We start from the raw sequence: 23,121 nt of genomic DNA, 5'->3' as shown, positions 1-23,121 counted from the left end.
GCAACCGATGGTTGCTTCTTCAGGAAGGAGAGGGAAAGACGAAAGGATGTGGGTTTTAAGGGAGAGGGTAAGGAGTCATTTCAATCCCGGGAGCGGAAAGACTTCCCTTAGGGGGAAAAAAAGGACAGGTGTACACTCGCGCGCGCGCCCACACACACACACACACACACACACACACACACACACACACACACACACACACACACACACACATCCATCCGCACGTGTATGTGCGGATGGATATGTGTATTATCCATTTTTCTCATGTGGAAGTTTCTTTCTATTTTATATATATATGGTGTATGTGCGGATGGATATGTGTGTGTGTGTGTGTGCGAGTGTACACCTGTCCTTTTTTTCCCCTAAGGGAAGTCTTTCTGCTTCCGGGATTGGAATGACTCCTTACCCTCTCCCTTAAAACCCACATCCTTTCATTTTTCCCTCTCCTTCCCTCTTTCCTGACGAAGCAACTGCCAGTTGCGAAAGCTCGTAATTCTGTGTGTGTGTTTGTGTGTTTTGTTCATGTGCCTGTCTGCCGGCGCTTTCCCGCTTGGTAAGTCTTGGAATCTTTGTTTTTAATATATTTTTCCCATGTGGAAGGTGTGTGTGTGTGAGTGTACACCTGTCCTTTTTTTTCCCCTAAGTCTGTGTATGTGCGGATGGATATGTGTGTGTGTGTGTGTGCGAGTGTACACCTGTCCTTTTTTTCCCCTAAGGGAAGTCTTTCCGCTCCCGGGATTGGAATGACTCCTTACCCTCTCCCTTAAAACCCACATCCTTTCATTTTACCCTCTCCTTCCCTCTTTCCTGACGAAGCAACTGCCAGTTGCGAAAGCTCATAATTCTGTGTGTGTGTTTGTGTGTTTTGTTCATGTGCCTGTCTGCCGGTGCTTTCCCGCTTGGTAAGTCTTGGAATCTTTGTTTTTAATATATATATATGTTAAATCATTTGCGAGATTGCGACAGCAACAAGATAGTTTCTAAACTTACTGCAAGTCATTGTCTTGCAAATGAAATTCTTTTAGTATATTAGAATAGTTAAAAGAATGTGAGCCATAGTCAGCTGTGAGGGTGAATATTAGGATGTATAATTTCTTGTTAACAGATTTTGTTTCCAGGATTATGTTGCATATTTATTTCTTATTCATAAGAGAAAAAGAAATGGAAGAAGAAGAAATAATGAGGATTTTTCTTAAAGTAAAGAAATGAGATCACTGTTAGTGGAAGGAACATTATACTTCGAGACTGGAATACTGGAAAGAGTAAAGATAAAAGTAACCACTTGCCATATAGATGAGATCACTGTTAGTGGAAGGAACATTATACTTCGAGACTGGAATACTGTAAAGCGTAAAGATAAAAGTAACCACTTGCCATATAGTTGAGGTACTGAGAGGTTGACAGGCATGTAAACAAGACTGTAAACATTGCTGAGCTTTTAGCAATGTCTTCCTTCAGAGCTATATATATATATATATATATATATATATATATATATATATATATATATATATATATAACAGAAAGAAACTTCCACATGGGAAAAATATATTAAAAACAAAGATTCCAAGACTTACCAAGCGGGGAAAACGCCGGCAGACAGGCACATGAACAAAACACACAAACACACACACAGAATTACGAGCTTTCGCAACTGGCAGTTGCTTCGTCAGGAAAGAGGGAAGGAGAGGGAAAAAAGAAAGGATGTGGGTTTTAAGGGAGAGGGTAAGGAGTCATTCCAGTCCCGGGAGCGGAAAGACTTCCCTTAGGGGAAAAAAAGGACAGGTGTACACTCGCACACACACACACATATCCATCCGCACATACACAGACACAAGCAGACATGTCTGTAATATGTCTGCTTGTGTCTGTGTATGTGCGGATGGATATGTGTGTGTGTGTGCGAGTGTACACCTGTCCTTTTTTTCCCCTAAGGGAAGTCTTTCCGCTCCCGGGACTGGAATGACTCCTTACCCTCTCCCTTAAAACCCACATCCTTTCATTTTTCCCTCTCCTTCCCTCTTTCCTGACGAAGCAACTGCCAGTTGCGAAAGCTCGTAATTCTGTGTGTGTGTATATATATATATATATATATATATATATATATATATATATATGGCTACATTATCCCAGTCAATTAAATTGTCTCCTGGTGCTCCAGCTTAAATGGGATGAGGGGAACCATCAATTGATGTGGGTGAGAGATGAGGATGGAGAAGTCGAGAGATTTGTGGCTAAGGGCTGGGGGAAGTGGCAACATGGGAACAGTATAGGAATTCGGCACTGCTGGGTTCACTCTGACATGAACAGGTGAAGTGAGAACACAATGAAATGGAGATGAGAGTGGTATGGGGGAGAGATACAGTAGAGGAAGAAGGAGATTACTGAGAAAACTGACTGTAGATTGATGTGTTGGAGTGGGAGACAGGAGATGGGGGCCAGTGGCATAGTTATTGTGAGGAGAGGGATGACATAAGGAGAGGAGTCATGGATCTCCCCCCCCCCCCCCCCCTTTTCAACTACCCCAGGCAACCATCTTTTAAAACAGGCCCTGATGTCATAATATCTTCTGCAGACAAAGGCTCCACATCAATAATTATCTGACCCTAGTTATTACCCACTGTCTGACTGACCACTCTGGTTTTCTTGACATGGTTGATTAATGGTGTGCTTTCAGGTGTTCACCCAAGTCGTTGTTTCTATTTTATGCACAAAAGGAAACCATGATTTGGCTGAAGACTTGGAAACACATCATTAACTGTCTGACTCCTCCACTTTGAAGCCTTGTCATAGTGACCCCAGCCCAGAATTCCAGCATAATCCATGCTTAAACCCCTCGACTATCCCACAACCTCTCCCTTGAGTTGTCGTCCTTACCCCAACTACCCTTCCCCCCCCCCCCCCCCCCCCCCACACACACACACACATTTTCCCTGCTTCCTAAAATCAATAAGCCTAACCATTCTAGATGCCTGATTGTAGATAGTTACATTGTCCTATGGAAAGAATATTGAACCTTTTGGCCATTACCTGCAAATTGCCACCCATAACGTAGCTGCCTATGGAAAGGACACAAATCACTTTCTTCACCTTCTGTGAACCTTCCTCACCCCATTTCCCCCCGGCACCCTGCCCGGCTTTGTTGATGCCACCTACCCATACACCAACATCCCCACAACCTTGGCACTGCTGCACATTACCACTTCCCATGTCCTGCCTGCTCTGTAAACACATCACCTCATTCTAATAATATCCTTACCCATAACTATTTCTCCTTGAAGTGAAAACACACACACACACACACACACACACACACACACACACACAAATATGCAACTCAACGTGGGCACTCACAGGGCACCCACATATGACAACCTGTTTATTGACCAGCTAGAGGATATTTTCCCAGACACCTGGTATCCTAAACCCTTTATCTCTTCATATTCACTGACAATATATTTGTGGGCATTTTAGCTTGATTCCTCCTCCGATTCAACACCCTCTCTCCTGACTGCTTCATCTGGTCCTCCCCAGCATAGCGTGACACCTCCTGGACATTGATCTCCACTTCTCTGAGAGCTTTGTAAAAACATCTCTCTGTATCAAGCTTATCAACAGTAGCTCTTGTTTCAGCAGCTGCCATCCCTTCTACAATAAAAAGTCTGAATTGTACAGTGCATTTGCAGTGATGAGTAATCCTTCGCTCAGTATCCTGAAAGCCTCTGACCCTTGAACTACCCCATGGACTATCTACAAAAGAGTGCACCTGCCCTCCCCCTCATGACCCATTATCACCCATAGTGGTTGGGGAGAGAGAGAATGTGAATTGTTCAGAGCTAAAGTAATTATGCTAATGCACATTTAGTTGCACTAGAAATTGTATGCCCAGAAACGCACGAAAGCATGGATCCTTGGAGTTTTGGTGTATGGCTTGATATTTACCTGGTCTTCTCAGCTATGGACAACAGTGTCAGCATGGCTGTGGCGGCTATCCTCTCTTAATATTGGTTTCTTCTCCAAAAAAGTCAATTTAAAAATGTAAGTCCTCATTACATTGTGAGGTGGAAATTAGGAAGTAGCTCAGTAGGAGAATGAAAACTTTCGACTTCCACATATTATATCTTTTAATTAACACAATACTGGGAGAGTGCAATTACATATGTCTTTATTGCACTAGCTCAAAAGACTGACAGACACTGAGGTTGGTGAAAAGAAACGAATAAGGTACATAAAATAATTGATAGTTTACCTATCTGTTTTCTGTTAGCTTACTTAGATAATCATACCTCCCTACGATATCTTTACCGCATGGGGGCAATGCGAATAAGAATTATTACAAATATTTCATTTATATGTGTACATCATTTAAAGAACCTATACACTGGGGCATTGACTACTATCATCATGCCCGGAAATGAGGAGTTTTGTACCCACAATCCTACTCATCTTCCCCAATGTGAAATTCCATTTATGAAATGTACGGGGACTTCCTACCCACAATCCTTCCCCTTTCTCCCAAAGTGACATTCTATGGCCAACCCAGTCTACGAAATATACTGGTATACATCTGCGTCTACATATGTATGTACTCCTCAAGCCACCATATGGCGCTTGGCGGAAGGTTCACTGTACCACAACTAGTCATTCCCGTTCCTGTTCCACATGCAGATAGAGCTAGGGAATAGCAACTGTCTATACGTCTCCGTATGAGCCCTAATTTCTCGTATCTTGTCTTCATGGTCCCTACACAAAATATGGTCGAAGTAGAGAGGATATAAAATGTAGACTGGCAATGGCAAGGAAAGCGTTTGTGTAGAAGAGAAAGTTGTTAACATCGAATATAGATTTATGTATCAGGAAGTCGTTTCTGAAAGTATTTGTATGGAGTGTAGCCATGTATGGAAGTGAAACATGGACGATAAATAATTTGGACAAGAAGAGAATAGAAGCTTTCGAAATGTGGTGCTACAGAAGAATGCTGAAGATAAGGTGGATAGATCACGTAACTAATGAGGAGGTATTGAATAGGATTGGGGAGAAGAGAAGTTTGTGGCACAACTTGACTAGAAGAAGGGATCGGTTGGTAGGACATGTTTTGAGGCATCAAGGGATCACATATTTAGCATTGGAGGGCAGCGTGGAGGGTAAAAATCGTAGAGGGAGACCAAGAGATGAATACACTAAGCAGATTCAGAAGGATGTAGGTTGCAGTAGTTACTGGGAGATGTAGAAGCTTGCGCAGGATAGAGTAGCATGGAGAGCTGCATCAAACCAGTCTCAGGGCTGAAGACAACAACAACAACAACAACAACAACACGCAAAATATATGTTGGTGCAGTAGGATTATGCTGCAGTCAGCTTCAAATGTCAGTTTTCTGAACTTTCTCAGCTGTGTTCTTCAAAATGAATGTCTTCTTTCCTCTAAGTATTCCCAATGGAGCTCCCAAAGTATATCTGTAACACTTGCATATTGATCGAACCTACTGGTAACAAATCTAGCAGCTCACCTCTGAATTGCATCAGTGTCTTCATTCTATCCGACCTGGTGCAGATCCCAAACCCTCGAGCAGTAATCCAGAATCGATCTCACTAGCGTCCTACATACAGTCTGCTTTATGGATGAACCACACTATCTACAATTCTCCCAATAAACTGAAGTCGACCATTCACCTTCCTTACCACAATCCTCGCATGCTCATTCCATTTCACATTGCTTCACAATGCTACTGCCAGATATTTAAACAATGTGTTAAAGCAGGCCTCTAATAATGCAGTATCTGAACATTACAGGTTTGCACATTTAGAGCTAGCTACCATTCATCTCACCAACTAGAAATTTTGTCTAAGTTGTCTTGTATCTTCCTACAGGCCCCCAACTTCGACACCTTACCGTACACTACAGCATCACTAGCAAACAGCCGCAGATTGCTGCCCACAGTGTCTGCTAGATCCCATTTACGTATATAGAAAATAGCAGTGGTTCTATCACACTTCCCTAGGGCACTCCTGATGTTACCCCTGTCTCTGATGAACACTTGCCGTTGAGGACAACGTTCTGGGTTCTATTATTTAGGGGGGGGGGGGGGGGTAGGACATCGAACGGGACGGCTTGGAGCAGGAGAGAGACCACAGGACATTTTAATTTCCACTGTCTATACTTTTAAAAATAAATTCATAAAACTTTGTCAGAATGAATTTTGCACAGCATACAAACCATATTTACAGGTGTATGAAACTCTAGAATTTTCCAAATCTATTAAAAACTGTGGTAAAAATTGTGGTAATTAACTATAGAATTTGAGTTTTTTCTAAACATGAAGTTTAAAATATAACAGCACATTCATTTTTTCATAAATTAAATAATGTATAAAGTTTCATACACCTGTAAGTATGGTTTGTATGCCATGCAAGATTCATCGAAGAATCTCTCTTACTTATGAAGAAACGTGTACCTATAGCAACAAATGCAGCCATAGAAGTGAAAAAATTATGAACTTTCACATGTAAAAAAAAATATTTAGTCAGCAGTGGGGTACTATGCTGAATGCTTTTCAGAAATATAGAAATGTGGAATCAGCATGTTGCCCTTCATCCGTTGGCCACAGTACATCATTGTATTTCAGTCCCATCATAACCGAATATTATTCTATCAGAGACGAGGTCATCTGTGAAAGCACTCAGGTCATATCCCGACTGTGTTATGACCTTTCCTTCAATATAGGAATGGCCGCCACCAAACAGTGGACAAAATAAGAGTTAACTGCCCCGTTGAGCGTAATGTAATTGACTTCAGTAACTGTTTCATAGCCTGTATCATATGGATTCCCCCTATCCCCACATACCTGCTTCTCTTAATTATGTAGTTGGGAAATGTCCTTGTGACACATCCGTTGACCCAACAATAATTGTGTAACGAAGCTCCACTACACACTGTCTCACATTCATGTCTACCCCTATCACCATGCCTCTCATTTCACCATCAGTCTACACTCATACTTTCATCTTCAAAGTCCCTCATCCTCTCTTCTATCTCCCTCTCCCCATTAAACTTCACTTCTCCACCTTATTGTGTGTCTCCCACAGCTCCACCTGATGGCATCAGAACGAGCTCATCAGTGCCACATTCATATTCCTGTTGCTCTCAGCCACCCATCCCTCCACCACCATTCCTGCCCGTGCCTCACTTTGCCTGTCACCAATTCCACACAGTACAACCTCTCACCCCAGTTCAGTCTGAGAAACGAAATTGTTTGAAGGCTTGCGAACTTTTCATTCTTGTTTATATACCGATTGTGCCTCAGTTACATGTTAAGTGGTTACCTTCACCACAATTAATTGTAAACATATTATTTCCTTATACCATCACATACTGTGACTAGGTTAGTAACACTTATCTTTTATCCATGGACATAGCCATAATGAGAGTCATTCTTTCATGCTCCAACCATAAAAAGGTTGAGGGGGAGGGAATAATGAAATAATGATACTACATTTACCATACACTGTATATCATACAGAGTTTTGCAGATCTCGGGAATGTTATCAGCTGGTCAGTATGTGGTTTACTTCTTCTTCTTCTTCTTCCTTCTCCTCATTTGGCAGGACAGTCCTCGTGTTAATTGAAATTGCGGGGGGGCGGGGGGGGTTGATGGGTGCGGGTGGGGTGATGGTAGTCAACTACCTGAGTTTCCCTGCAAATGCCTTTCACTGTGAGTGCAAAGTGTAAAAACCAGTACTGTGTTACATATTGCAGTCAAGAGTTGTAGACAAGGTTATTTACGCATAAGTTTCCACACACAATTTTCTAGTGCAAAACAGCACTCAAATATTTCAATTTATTGTGCAGTATTTTTATAGCTTACAATTTTATTTATTACACCACCCTCAAAAGCTTCCCCTCACCACCGTTCAGAATCCAAAAGCTAAACACACCTGAAACACAGTCGTGACCCTTTCCTCCAAAAGCCTTAGCCCCACAGAAGCATCAGTCCTTTCCAAAGGCCTTATCTTTTGTTCCATTCCTAAATGCAATCCTGCTGGACTTGTTAAAGACCTTCTCTCCGTCTCCCAGTTCCTACAGTGGAAACTTTTTCACCACCAGCCCTGCCAATCAGACTCAATGTAAGACCAATGTCGACCCCTGCCTGACTCAGTTCACTCTTCTTTTCAACCATGATCCACCCCTATTGCCCCTAAATCACCCGCTGTTAACCTTCCAGAATTCTTAACATTTAACATTGCCTCACCATCATTCTCCAAATCTCTCAACATGCAAGCTAGCCTTACATCTGCAGAAAGTTTGACAATCCACACCTTGTCAACCTACCTGCTGACAGAGGCTCTACTTCAGTTATTCTGAATTGCAAGGATTACCTAGCAGAAAGACTCTGCCAGCTACCAGATTGTCTACCTGGAAACCCTGCCACAGTTATCCTATCCAGAGATCCAGCAGGGTCTCCAGTCTCTCCTTCAAAACCTTAGGCCCATCCCAGAACTTCTCCCTGGAGTCTGTCTGTCTTCACACACCTACCACTCCATGTACTCCTACCTTCTATTTTTTAATTTTATTTTACACACGTAGTTCCATAGGACCAAATTGAGGAGCAAATCTCCATGGTCATGGAACATATCAGTACATGAAATTACAACAGAAAAGTAGTAACAGATAAAATAAAGTGTTAATGAATTGTAAAAAAAGTCAAGGTATAAGTTTATGTAAATGCAGTCAAAAACATAACTCATTTATCATCTTAATTTTTCAAGGAACTACTCGACATGTTACATAGAGTTACTCATGTGGAAACTCTTCAGTTTAGATTTAAAAGTGCATGGATTACTGCTAAGATTTTTGAATTCTTGTGGTAGCTTATTGAAAATGGATGTAGCAGGATACTGCTCGCCTTTTTGCACAAGAGTCCAGGAAGTGTGGTAGCTGCTAATTCTTGGGAATAAGCTGATATTGTTAACAAGAAATGACAGTAAACAATATGTATATTGACAAGCCAATGCCAGAATATCCAGACTAATGAATAGGGGTTGACAAGAGGTTCACTAACTTTCACCATCTATTGCTGAACCAACTATTTCTGAGCCAAAAATATCCTTTGAGAATGGGAAGAGTTTCTAAAGTCCATAAACCTAACCATCCAGGACACCCTATTGTGGCCAGTTACTGTGCTCGCACTGAGAGACTCTCTGCTCTCATAGACAACTATCTTCCCAACCTCTCCCAATGTGATATTCCACCACCATTACCTGCAATGTACCTTTCTGTATGAAAGATACCAACCATTTCATCCACTGACTGTCCACAATTCGTGTTCCTTTACCATACTGTGCCCTGCTCGTCACTATTGGTGCCACTGCCCTTTACATTAACATCCCTAATGCCCACGGACTAGCTGCTATTAAACACCACCTTTCCCAATGCCCAATGAATTCCAAACCTACAATCTCCTTTCCGGCCACCATAAGCAACTACCTCCACACACAGAATTACTTCTCCTTTGGAGATGTCACCCCACAAACAGATCCAGGATATGGCAATGGGCACCTGCATAGCATCATCCTACAACAGCATACTCGGGGCCATCTAGAGAAATCCTTCCAAACCACACAGAATCCCAAAGCCCTCACCTAGTTCGGATTATTGATAACATCTTTTTGATCTGGATTGAAGATGAGGACACCCTATCCACATTTCTCCAGAACCTCTACACTTTTCCCCCATTTGCTTCACGTGGTCCACCTCATCCCAACAAGCCACCTTCCTCAATATTGGTCTCCACCTCAAATATGGCTACCTCAGTGCCTCCATCCATATCAAACCTACCAACCACCAATGTTACCTCCACTTTGACAACCGCCATCCATTCCATGCAAAGAAGTCCCTTCCATACAGCCTAGCCATCTGTGGCCATTGCATCTGTAGTGATGAGCAGTCTTCAAAACATACAAGGGGATTACTGAGGCCTTCACAGACTGTAATTATCTTCGTAACCTTGAATAGAAACAGGTCTCCCATGCCTTATCTCTCCAGTCACCCACCACATACCAGAGTCCTGCCGTTCGGCCAGAGAGGTGCATTCCCCTTGTGACCCAGTACCACACAGTACTGGAGCAGCTGAATCACGTTTTCTGCCAGGGCTTTGACTACCACTCGCCGTGCCTTGAAATAAAAAATGTCTGCCAACTATCCTCCCAACCTCTCCCAATGTGATATTCCACCACCATCCAAACCTGCAAAATTTCCTTGTCCATCCCTACTCCACCCCTGCTCTCAAACCCTTGCCTCACGGCTCATATCCCTGTAATAGACCTAGATACAAAACCTGTCCCATACATCCTCCCACCAGTACCAACTCCAATCCAGCCACAAGAATCACCTATCCCATCAAAGGCAGTGCTACCTGCAAAACAATCGTGTAATCTAAAAGCAGAGCTGCAACCACTATGCTGAATTCTGTGTGGCTATGACAGCCAACAAGCTGCCTGCCAACATTAATGGCCACCAACAAACTGTGGCCAAGAAGCAGCTGTACCACCGAGTTACTGAGCTTGCTGCCCAACACAACGTTTTTCATTTTAATGACTGCTTCACAGCCTGTGCCATCTGGATCCTTCCCATCAACACCTGCTTTTTCAACACCTGCTTTTCTAAATTGCGTAGATGGGAACTCTCCCTGCAATATGTCCTATGTTACTGCAACCTTCTGGCATCAACCTTGCTTAATTGTTGTCCTTCACCCACCTCTCCCCTTCCCTGATCTCACTCCACAGCTTTCTATTTCACAAGCTCACCTACAACCTTTTTACTTCTCTTCTGTTCCACCCTTCCCCCTCCCTCTTGCCCTCTGTCTAACCTCCCAACTGTACCTGGCTGCTCTGTGTTCTCTCCACCTCATGCCTGTATGCTCCCACAAACAGCACTTTACCAACTCGCACCCACATCCTGCTCCCACTCCCCCTCCCCTTCCCAGCCTCTTTCTTACTCGACCCACCCAGATTTCTTCTCCCTTCATGCTCAGTAGCTCACAGTCTGGCATTGGCAGCCAGAGGCACAGGTCTTGTGAGCTGCATTTGCATGAATGTGTGTATGTATGTTGTCTGTTTCAGCTGAAGGCCTCCTGGCCAAAAGCTTACGTGTTTAGTAGCCTTTTTGTTATGCCTGTCTGTGACTCAATATCTCCTCTGTATGGCAAGAAGCAACCGATCCTATCATAATATTGTCATTATTCCATTCTGGATTAACTGTTGTTTAATTTTATTTATGTCTATTTTGGCACATATTCCTTTTTGTTGCAGAACACTGGAAAAGAAGAAAATTGTAAAGTGGAGGAAGCATATAAGAAAGCCATAGACTTCTTTGAGAAAAGAAACAATGGTAATAAGTTTTCATTTCTTGTATGTTTTTCAAGTTGCTGTAATACTCTTATGTTGCATTATTACTTCAGTATGTTTAATATCCCCATTTAAAATACATTTAGTTTTCTTTTGTTCATTGCATTGTATGAGAGCAAATCAAAAAGTAAATGAACTTTTTAAGAAACTCCTTTGTGCAATTGGTCCGTATCCTGACAAATTTCACAATTCTGCTCTGGAAGAAGCTTTGTGGCATTCTGCAGATCCAGTTTTGTGCTACCTCCGCAACTTCGTCATCCGATGAAAACATAGGTGCTCTTTCAAAGCTGACAAATCACTTAGTGCTATGTCAGGATTGTACAATGGATGTTACAGTAGTGAATGCAATGAACTGTTTTCTCAACTGTATGAGGGTGGACATTATCCTGAAGTAAACACACACACACCTTTGTAGGCTTCCATCTCCTCTCCTTTTTGATTTTGGGATTCAGATCTCACAGTAGCTGTCACTATTCACTGTGTAACATTAAGGAGTGTAATGAATCAACAATGGACCTTTCAGAGCTCAGAAAATGGTCTTCTTCAACTTCTCATCAAGTGCCTGGCTTGGGAACTTTTTTGCTGTAGGCAAAGATGGATGAAGTTTCTGCAGCATGCTCTCCTGCTTACTCTGTAGTTTGTAGTGATGGACCCACATGTCATCAACAGTTATTAAGTGACTAATAAACTATTCTTCCTCTTCTTTGAAAGTGCTTTAAATTTGATTTCAGCTTTTCCAAACTTTTCCGTTGTCTGTCAATTGATGTGATACCCAACCACCACAAGCTTTGCAAAGTTTAGAAAACCATGGATGATTGAAAATACTGAACCATGGCTACCATTCAACTAGCATAATAGTGCTCCTATCAGAGCACAAAAAAAGTGAATATGCTGCTGTTTGAAAGACTCTTGAGTGAAAAGTGGGACACCACCTGCTTCATTTTACCTTCCTCAGCACCTTTAAAAAATTTTCCAAACATTTTGGCATGTTGCTTTTCTTAACATGTAACTCAGCTCTTACTCTCAGAAACTCACCTAACTGTAACTTGTTCACACCCACTAGTCCATGACTGTTAAGTCCCTCATACAATGCACTCGCACTTGCCCATTCTCACTCATGCAGCCCAATCATTGTCATCGTCTATTTGCGTCTTCTGTCTCTGTTGTCTGTCTTACAGCTACAGTCTCTTTTGTTCTGCTCTCTACTACTCTTCTGTCACTGTCACTGCCTCCCTCATGTTCTCTCGTACTGCTCCTATCTCATTCATTCCTTCCCATTACTGCTCTCTCTCTTCACGGTCTCTGTGGCTCACTTCCTCCTTGTCAGTGTCAAACTCTCTGTCCCTGACTTAAATTTCGCCTCATACCAGATTTTATATTAGCTTTTTACATGTACATGTAAGGTAACCTTGAACATCTGTTTCTTGTAAACAGGTAAAGATACCAACAAAATTTTCAAGATCGTTTGAGATCAGGATCTTAGAACTATATTGTAAAAATTTCAGCCATTTGCTTTGTATAGCCATGTGGGAATCCATGGTTCTTCGAGATCAGGGTCTTAGTAATATGTTAGAAAAATTTCAGCTATTTGCTATGCATAGTCATCTTGGAGTTGTTGGCTTGGTTTTGGTACAAGAAAAATGCTAAAATATGATTTTTTTGGGTCAGGGGAAGGGGGATTTCTTAGGAACAACCCATCAACTAATAAGAGTTTTGAAAATGGGAAGATGGTGGTACCAGTAGATAAATGCTTAGAGAATATATGGTTAAAATTTGAGTAATTAGCTGTGGTTATTTATTATTTAGATTTTGCCTCGTATTGGATTTTATGTCCATATTTTACATGTAGAAGTATGGTAACTTTGCAGCGCTGTATCTGGGAAATGGATAAAGTTATAAGAAAAGTTTCATGGTTTTTTGAGATTATGATCTTAGGAATATAACAGAAAAATTTTAGCCATTCGCTGCCCATAGGCATCTTGGAATTGGCAACTTGGTTTTGGTACGAAAAACTGGCAAAAAACCAGTTGTTTTGGAGTTTCCTAAATAACCATTCTTGACTAATGGTGCCTCCATTATCCCCTTAAGGTACGCTGTTGACCACATCTAATGCAAAAAGACCTTCCGATTTGCTCCATTTGCCTAAGCAGGAGCAAGTGTGTAATATGCATACTTTGGCCCAGTGGTATAGGGCAGTGACACTAGGGTGATCCTTCTGTTTGGTATACAAATAGTTTCTAGCTCAAGAGTTATCCAGAACATTTGACTTTGCCTTTCTATCACCAAAAGAATCTGAGATATGAGCCCTGGAAGAATCCTGTTTCTATTTGCAGTATTCTGGAACATATTATGTAGCTCATGCTGTCACATGTGTACCTGTTTTCATTATATAAATAAAATAGAAAGAAACTTCCACATGGGAAAAATATATTAAAAACAAAGATTCCAAGACTTACCAAGTGGGAAAGCGCCGGTAGATAGGCACAATAAATAAAACACACAAACACACACACAGAATTTCTAGCTTTCGCAACCGACGGTTGCTTCTTCAGGAAAGACGGAAGGAGAGGGAAAAACGAAAGGATGTGGGTTTTATTGGAGAGGGTAAGGAGTCATTCCAATCCCGGGAGCGGAAAGGCTTACTTTAGGGGGAAAAAAGGACAGGTGTACACTCGCACACACACACACACACACACACATCCATCCGCACATACACAGACACAAGCAGACATTTGTAAAGGCAAAGAGTTCCGGCAGAGATGTCAGTCGAGGCGGAAGTACAGAGGCAAAGAAGTTGTAGAAAGACAGGTGAGGTATGAGCGGTGGCAACTTGAAATTAGCGGAGGTTGAGGCCTGGCGGATATCGAGAAGAGAGGATATACTGAAGGGCGAGTTCCCATCTCCGGAGTTCGGATAGGTTGGTGTTGGTGGGAAGTATCCAGATAACTCGGACGGTGTAACACTGTGCCAAGATGTGCTGGCAGTGCACCAAGCCATGTTTAGCCACAGGGTGATCCTCATTACCAACAAACACTGTCTGCCTGTGTCCATTCATGCGAATGGACAGTTTGTTGCTGGTCATTCCCACATAGAAAGCGTCACAGTGTAGGCAGGTCAGTTGGTAAATCACGTGGGTGCTTTCACACGTGGCTGTTCCTTTGATCGTGTACACCTTCCGGGTTACAGGACTGGAGTAGGTGGTGGTGGGAGGGCGCATAGGACAGGTTTTACACCGGGGGTGGTTACAAGGGTAGGAGCCAGAGGGTAGGGAAGGTGGTGCCACTTCCCTATACACAAATATCGCGCACGTCCAGGGCCTCGCTGCAATGGAGCACTTCCTTTCACGCCGATCACCTGCCACCCTACCTAAAACCTCTTTCCTCGTCACCTTAGCCAGCTTCATCCTGACCCACAACTTCTTCACTTTTGAAGGCCAGACATACCAACAATTAAAGGGAACAGCCATGGGTACCAGGATGGCTCCCTCGTATGCCAACCTATTTATGGGTCGCTTTGAGGAAGCCTTCTTGGTTACCCAAACCTGCCAATCCAAAGTTTGGTACAGATTTATTGATGACATCTTCATGATCTGGACTCACAGTGAAGAACAACTCCTGAATTTCCTCTCCAACCTCAACTCCTTTGGTTCCATCAGATTCACCTGGTCCACTCCAAATCCCATGCCACTTTCCTTGACGTTGACCTCCATCTGTCCAATAGCCAGCTTCACACATCCGTCCACATCAAATCCACCAACAAGCAACAGTACCTCCATTATGACAGATGCCACCCATTCCATATCAAACGGTCCCTTCCCTACAGCCTAGGCCTTCGTGGCAAACGAATCTGCTCCAGTCCCGAATCCCTGAAACATTACACCAACAACCTGAAAACACCTTTTGCATCCCGCAACTACCCTCCCGACCTGGTACAGAAGCAAATAACCAGAGCCACTTCCTCATCCCCTCAAACCCAGAACCTCTCACAGAAGAACCCTAAAAGTGTCCCACTTGTGACAGGATACTTCCCGGGACTGGATCAGACTCTGAATGTGGCTCTCCAGCTGGGATACGACTTCCTAAAATCCTGCCCCGAAATGAGATCCATCCTTCATGAAATCCTCCCCACTCCACCAAGAGTGTCTTTCCGCCGTCCACCTAACCTTCGTAACCTCTTAGTTCATCCCTATGAAATCCCCAAACCACCTTCCCTACCCTCTGGCTCCTACCCTTGTAACCGCCCCCAGTGTAAAACCTGTCCTATGCACCCTCCCACCACCACCTACTCCAGTCCTGTAACCCGGAAGGTGTACACGATCAAAGGAAGAGCCTTGTGTGAAAGCACCCACGTGATTTACCAACTGACCTGCCTACACTGTGACGCTTTCTATGTGGGAATGACCAGCAACAAACTGTCCATTCGCACGAATGGACACAGGCAGACAGTGTTTGTTGGTAATGAGGATCACCCTGTGGCTAAACATGCCTTGGTGCACGGCCAGCACATCTTGGCACAGTGTTACACCGTCCGAGTTATCTGGATACTTCCCACCAACACTAAACTATCCGAACTCCGGAGATGGGAACTCGCCCTTAAGTATATCCTCTCTTCTCGATATCCGCCAGGCCTCAACCTCCGCTAATTTCAAGTTGCCGCCGCTCATACCTCACCTGTCTTTCAACAACTTCTTTGCCTCTGTACTTCCGCCTCGACTGACATCTCTGCCCGAAATCTTTGCCTTTATAAATCTCTGCTTGTGTCTGTGTATGTGCGGATGGATATATGTGTGTGTGTGCGAGTGTACACCTGTCCTTTTTTTCCCCTAAGGGAAGTCTTTCCGCTCCCGGGATTGGAATGACTCCTTATCCTCTCCCTTAAAACCCACATCATAATCTGTTGTCAGCTGTTAAAAAGATTACATATGTTTGGTGGTATCAGCAATTATTTTTCTATACATATTACAAATTAAAGTTCCCTGCAGTGTTTTTCTGTCTGTACATAACAGCTAATCTCAGAAACTACTGTGGGGAGTTTGATACAGTTATCACTAATAGATAGACTGGTTCATGAGGAAGTTTTGTTCATTAATATATTACTACTATGCCAGACAACTCATGCAGTCGTAGATACTTAGTATTACCCAAGCAAAAACACGGTGAATCACTAGTTTTGTATGAAGATGGATCGCAGGATATGTATTAAATTTTGCTGTAAATGAAATAAAGTACAATTAAGGTTTAAAATATTAGATTTTCTGTTTTTTGTTTCTCATGAGTTGTTTATGAGTGTAGTGGAATTAGTGTTTTGAAGGAGGTCTTGAAGACATTGAAGATGACGAACCCTCTTGGCTCCCCAGCATATCATCAATTGATGAAATCTTAGAAAAAAGCGAAAGGATTAATTGTGAATGATCATTGATTTATAGTCAGAGACGTCAGTGATAATGTTGGCCTGTCTACTTGTAGTAACCAAAACCAACTGCAGGAATGCCTGGGGCTGTGGATCGGAGCCGCCAGGTGGGGAATCCGCCGGCGGTGGAGCACGCATCACCGGGTAAACACAAGGACGAGTCGGACGACAGACCAACGACAACCGACAACAGCGTACATTGACAGACACAACAAGGAAGAGATAAACAATGGGGGCTTGTAGAAACCACAACACCAAACACTAACAGTAAATCCACTCGGAACCAGAGCCAGGCAAATGTCAACAACAAGCAACGACCAGAACGCAGTACCGCCAAGGTAGAGACTCAATCCGGAGCGAGTACGAGACTGACTGGACTAGGGCAGGGCGGGTCCCTATATACGAAACCGGAGGGAGCGGCTATTGGCCGTGGTCTGCAAGTGGCGTAGAGGTGGTGCCCTCGCTGCGCGAGAGCCGCTGCACGGAATAGTCGACGCGGATGCGGAGCCCTCTATGGGCTGACCACGTCCATTTGTTCTGGCGCGTGTTCAACTTCCGCGGCAGGAGGTACTAGATCCCCCCCCCCCCCCCCCCCCACGAAGTTGGTGCATAGGGTCGGAAATGCCCCGGACAATGTCGGGGCAGGCGGAACGAGGGCACAGGGTGTGATATGTCCGGAGGGACCACTGGGGGAGGGAAGGGCAGGCTGTCTGCGGCATCCATCAAGGTGTCACCAGATTGTAGAGGGTCAGAGGGCGTCTCTATACCGTGGTGAGGCGGAAGGGGTGTCTGCAGAGTAAACGAGGAGATGGAGGGAAGGGCTCCACCTTGAGGGATGTGTCCGCACCAGGAAGCAGGGAAGGCAGTTGGGGAGGTATCAAGACAGGGACCCAAGGGCAAAGTTGGTTATGGTGGCGACGCTCGAGCCCCCTTTGTGTCTGTATGGTCATCACACACTGTCCATGAGCGGCCGTCACCGTAGCGGGCGTCCATGCAGATGTGCTGCCATAGGAGCGGGCCCACACGGCCATGCCCAGGGCGTAGCGCTGGGAGGGGCGAGAGCAGGGCCCAGAAGGGAATGGTGTCAGCAGGTGGAGGAGGGTCCAAGGTTGTCGCCCGTGAAGGAGTTTGGCAGGAATATGACCGGCCACCGGCGTAGTGCGGTAAGTGCTTAGAAACAAGGTGAGGGCCGAGGTGGTGGCCGACGGCTCCACTGATTTCATCAGCTGCTGTTTGAAAGTGCGGACCAGGCGTTCCCCCACACCATTGGATGAAGGATGGAAGGGGGTAGAGCGAATGTGTTTGATACCGTTAGCGGAGCAGAAGTTCTGGAACGAGGACGCTGTGAATTGGGACCCGTTATCTGTGACCCACGTGTGAGGAAGGCCTTCAATGACCAGCACCTGGGCGAAGGCGGTGAGGGTGTAATAAGTGCAGGACTCGGTGGCGTAAGTCAGGAGGGATGACCATCCGATGGGCGTCCGAGTCCGTGGACAACAGGAGGACGTCCTCCATCACCGAAAGTCTGTCTGAGATATGACGCCACGGGCTGAAGTCAGTTTTCAAAAGTTGGGTATGGTAGGCAGGCCAACCATGGGCCACATAGCGGAGGACTTGCCGCAGAATGGGGTGCCTATGCGTGGAAGCGGCGATTTGCGTGGCCGTAAGAGAAAATCTATCGAGAGTCTCCCGGCAGGCAGAGTTAATGTGGAAGCACAGGACTTCCTGCTGGTCGAACGCCAGATCAGGTTCTGCTGGGAGACGTGACAAGGCATCTGCATTAGTGTGTTGACTGGTGGGCTTACAGCAGATAGTGTAAGTGTAATTACGCAAGAACAACGCCCAGCGCTGAAGACGCTGAGCTGTCCGTTCTGGGAAGTGCGAATGGGGCCCAAAAAGCGACACTAAGGGCTTGCGGTGCGTGAGGAGGGTAAACTGCGCCCCAGACAGGTAAATGTGAAATTTCTGAACTGCCAAAATAATGGCAAGAGCCTCCTTTTCGATCTGAGAGTAATTCCTTTGCACAGGGGTAAACGTCTTGGATGTTTATGCCACAGGTTGTTCCAACCCATCCTCATTTCTGTGTGCCAGGATTGCCCCAATCCCGTACACTGAGGCTTAGGCCGCCACCACCAAGGGACGATCCGGAGAGAAAGGCATAAGGCAAGGAGCCGTTTTCAGCAGCATTGTATTCAGGTGGGTGAAACCCTGATCGTAGGCAGAAGTCCACGTGTAAGGTACCCCTTTGCGACACAGGTGATTTAGGGGATGCGCGGTGTGGGCAGCTTGGGGTAAGAACTTTAAGTAATAATTGACTTTCCCCAAAAATACCTGGAGTTCGGATAAGTTTTGTGGACAGGGAAGGGCATCAATGGCTGCAACATTGCGGTCCAAAGGGCAAATGCCATCTTTACTGAGCCAATGTCCTAAGTACTCCACTTCTGGTTGAAAAAAACTGCACTTCTCCAGCCGACAACATAAACCCGCAGACTGCAGGGCATGAAATAAGGTACCGAAGTTGCACAGATGTTCCTGGTGCGTACGCCCCGTGACACAAGCCAGTATTGGTTGCGTGAGTTGCTCGAGGTACCGCTGGAAAATCGCAGGGGCAGAGGAAATGCCAAACGGAAGACGCTGGTATTTATAAAGACCAAAAGGCATGTTGATGATGACGATGGCCTGCGATTCCTCAACTAACAGCAATTGGTGATAGGCTTCTGCCAGATCAATTTTAGAAAAGTACTCACCACCTGCCAGTTTAGTGAGAAGGTCTTCGTGTCGAGGAATGGGATAAGTTTCAACCAAAGACTGAGCGGTGACCGTAGGCTCAAAATCCCCGCAAAGCCGAAGCGATCCATTGGGTTTCTTGATGACCACTAAGGGTGTTGCCTAGGCCCTCGATTGTACTGGCTCGATAACTCCCGCAGCCTGAAGCCGATTGAGTTCCTCCCTGACGGCCGCAAGCAAGGCTACCAGAATAGGCCGAGCCCGACATAAGCGAAGCCGGGCGTTCGGCAGTAAAGTGATGTGCGACTGGAAATCGGAAGTACAGCCCAAGTCTGCCGAAAAAAGGGAGGAAAAGGACAAGCAAAACAGGGAGGAAAAGGACGAGCACAGATCGTCTAGATCCTGAAATGGAACTGTAGTGGAAACGAATTGCACTTTGTCTTGAATGAAAAAGCCAAACCGTGTAAACGCATCTAGTCCAAAAATGTCCGAAGCTGACGGGTGGTCCACCACAAAGAGGGTAAGGGGCTGAGGAACGTTTTGGTAGATGGCCATAACAGAGAACTGTCCACGGAGAGGGATGGAACCGTTGCCGTAGGAGACCAACTTCCGAGAGGGTGGGGACAATTCCGGAGACCCGAGACGTGCATACGTCGCCAGATTGACCAAAGAAACGGTGGCGCTCATATCGACCTGGAAACGGACGTCCTCGTTAAAGACGCGTAGGGTGAGGAATAACTTTTGAGCCAATGTGTTGGTCCCAGGGTCGACTGTGTGTCAAGCATTGACGGCCTCCTGTTGGCCCGCAGGGGCGAGACGGCGTGCGGGTCGAGCAGCTACGACAGACTGATCGAAGGTGGCCTTCTTTCTCACAGAGCGAACAGGTCTTCCAGCAATGGGGACAGTCAGCTCGAGTGTGGGCCGAGAAGCACTGGGGGCACGATGGGAGGGGGCCACGTGGCCGACGTCGAGGGGCGACCGGCGGTTCAGACACCATAGAGACATCAGACAGCGAGGAATCTCGACGACAGTGCCCTCTGGAGACCGCGCCCCGTCAACGGCGAGAAGGAGTGGATCGGGAAGTGGACTCGACCGCTGCCATCTGAGGCCATGCCATGAGACGTTCGTTCGCCGCTTGAGCAATTTCGTAGGAATGGGCAATACGCAGAATGTCTTCCAACGAGGGGTTGTCCAACTTTAATGCCGCAGTGCGGACCTCTGGATCGGGTGCCATTTGAACGACCACATCCCGAATTAACGAATCTGCGTATGACGCCTTGCACTGCTGTTTGCTGCACGTGAAGTTGCATTTGCGGCTGAGGCCTTGCAAATCCATCACCCAGGAATGGTGGGACTGATTCGGCTGCTTGTGGTATTGATAGAATTCCAAGCGAGATGCAACCACGTGGTATCGCTGGGAATAATAGTTAGTTAGCAACACACAGATCTCGTGAAAGGAGAGAGCCACAGGGTCAGCCAACGGTGCCAACTTGCGGAGCAAAAAAAAAAGACAAGAATAACAACCACTGCAGAGAGTCATCCGACACCTGAAAGGGCGTGAAATGTTGTTTCAGATGATGCAGGTACGTTTCCCAATCCTCTTTTGCGTTGTTGAATGGTGGGAACGACGGCGGACGTGGGAACGTGTCTGAAAGCGGGGCACCTAGGAGAAGAGATGGAAGGGAATCCCACTTATTGACGCTGTCCAAGAGCAATTGCACTGACATCTGTAGGACCTCCAAGTGCTGCTGCTGCTGTCGCATGAGCTGCTGCTGTTGCTCTAAGAGAGTTAGTAATTTATCTTCCATGCTCCTGTGTTCCGTTTGCCTCATAGCCAATGTAGTAACCAAAACCAACCGCAGGAACGCCTTGGGCTGCGGATCGCAGCCGCCAGGTGGGGAAGTTTCTGCCGGTGGAGCATGCACCACCGCGTAAACACAAGGACGAGTTGGGCGACAAACCAACGACAACCGACAACAACAGACACAACAAGGAAGAGAGAAACAACGGAGGCTTGTAGAAACCACAACAGTAAATCCACTCGGAACCAGAGCCAGGCAAATGTCAACAACGAGCAATGACCAGAATGCAGTACTGCTGAGATAGAGACGCAATCCAGAACGAGAACCAGGCTGACTGGACTAGGGCAGAGTGGCTCCCTATATACGAAACCGGAGGGAGCGACTATTGGCCGTGGTCTGCATATGGCGTAGCGGTGGTGCCCTCGCTGCGTGAGAGCCGCTGCAGGGAATAGCCACCACGGACGTGGAGCCCTTTTGGGCTGACCACGTCCATTTGTTCTGGCGCGTGTTCGACTTCTGCGGCGGGAGGTACTAGTCTACTAGCTCATGTCATGAAATGTTTTCAGATGTTTTGGGTATGAAACATGTGTCAGACCAAAACACGCCATTGTTGAGTCATTGCTGTCAACCCGTGAAACAGAAAAAAATGCCTTTACTTGAGGACTTTCCCTTTTATGCTGAGTGTTTCAGGAGGAATAGTAGATACTGCAAAAGACAATATAGACTAATTTGAATAAAACAGTTGCTATAATGTATCCAATTTTTATCTGTTACAGAGATACACCTGTTAGAATGTAAACCAAACAAGTGGCCACAGAAGGTACACTAATGCTCACAGGAGGTATTCAAAGTTGATTTTCATGAACTTAAGTGACTTGATCTCGAGGAGGTGCAACTAAAAAACAGGACATTATTAATACACCAACTTCAATACAGGAATGACACCAACTTCTCCCTCTTCTGCATTTAATTTATCCAGTAGCTGTCTTCTGTATACAGATTAATTAGAGCCAGGTTAATGAGGTTCTTGTGTACGACAGAATTTGTCAGGTAGAGAATAATGTAGCAGTAGGTGTCATCAGCAACAAATGTAATGCTAAACAACTCAATCATGCTCTTCATAAAAGCAATAAGTGAAAAAATAATATAGTCTGACTCATCTAATATTGAAATAAATATATGTAATGGAAATTATGGGAACTAATTGTCAACAAACATCATTAAAAACACAGTAATAACACAATTACTGTGTGAAACCATTTATGATCTAGGAAACTGACATATGTCACATGCACTTACATGTCAGGCATCCTGAAAGAACACAGATTGAGTGCTGAGATGTGCCAGGAGGTGGCACTCAAACAGGGGACAAGAAAATTACAGGTAGGGCCTGTATGTGGTAGATAGGTAAGCAGGAAGATGTAGATGAAGAGATAAAAGTTAATAAAATACTGGATGATTATAATTAAAAGTTAAACTTTCAAACTGCTGTAGAAATAACAGCACTGGTCAGAATGATTTCAAATTGCAATGGAATATTATCAGACAAGGAGGAAAACGTATGGCAGAAGAAAAATAAATAGTTACAAAATGTAGAAATAGATGGCACTGTAAGCATCATGATCTAATAAAGCATCATAATTTAATAGTGGTCAACTACAAATGACAAATGGATCATACAACAATGGCTAAGGTGTACGTTTGACATTAAACAAACTGTACCTCTCAGTGTGGGTGGGTTTACAGGTGTGATACTGTTTATTTACGAAGCCCATCCACTAAG

General features: G+C 45.0%; 1 protein-coding gene across 1 annotated transcript in view; it reads left to right on the top strand.

Annotated features, from left to right (window-relative positions):
• Window positions 1–23,121, top strand: part of LOC126282206 (uncharacterized) — a 129,041-nt gene that overhangs the window by 62,908 nt on the left and 43,012 nt on the right. Inside the window, exon 4 of the mRNA XM_049981752.1 lies at window positions 11,305–11,383. Within this exon, the coding sequence (XP_049837709.1) occupies window positions 11,305–11,383 (79 nt within the window). The remainder of the gene's footprint in view (window positions 1–11,304; window positions 11,384–23,121) is intronic.

The sequence above is a fragment of the Schistocerca gregaria genome, chromosome 7 (assembly GCF_023897955.1).
Source record: "Schistocerca gregaria isolate iqSchGreg1 chromosome 7, iqSchGreg1.2, whole genome shotgun sequence".
Classification (NCBI taxonomy): Eukaryota; Metazoa; Arthropoda; class Insecta; order Orthoptera; family Acrididae; genus Schistocerca; species Schistocerca gregaria.
This window is presented reverse-complemented; position numbering and strand designations above follow the sequence as displayed.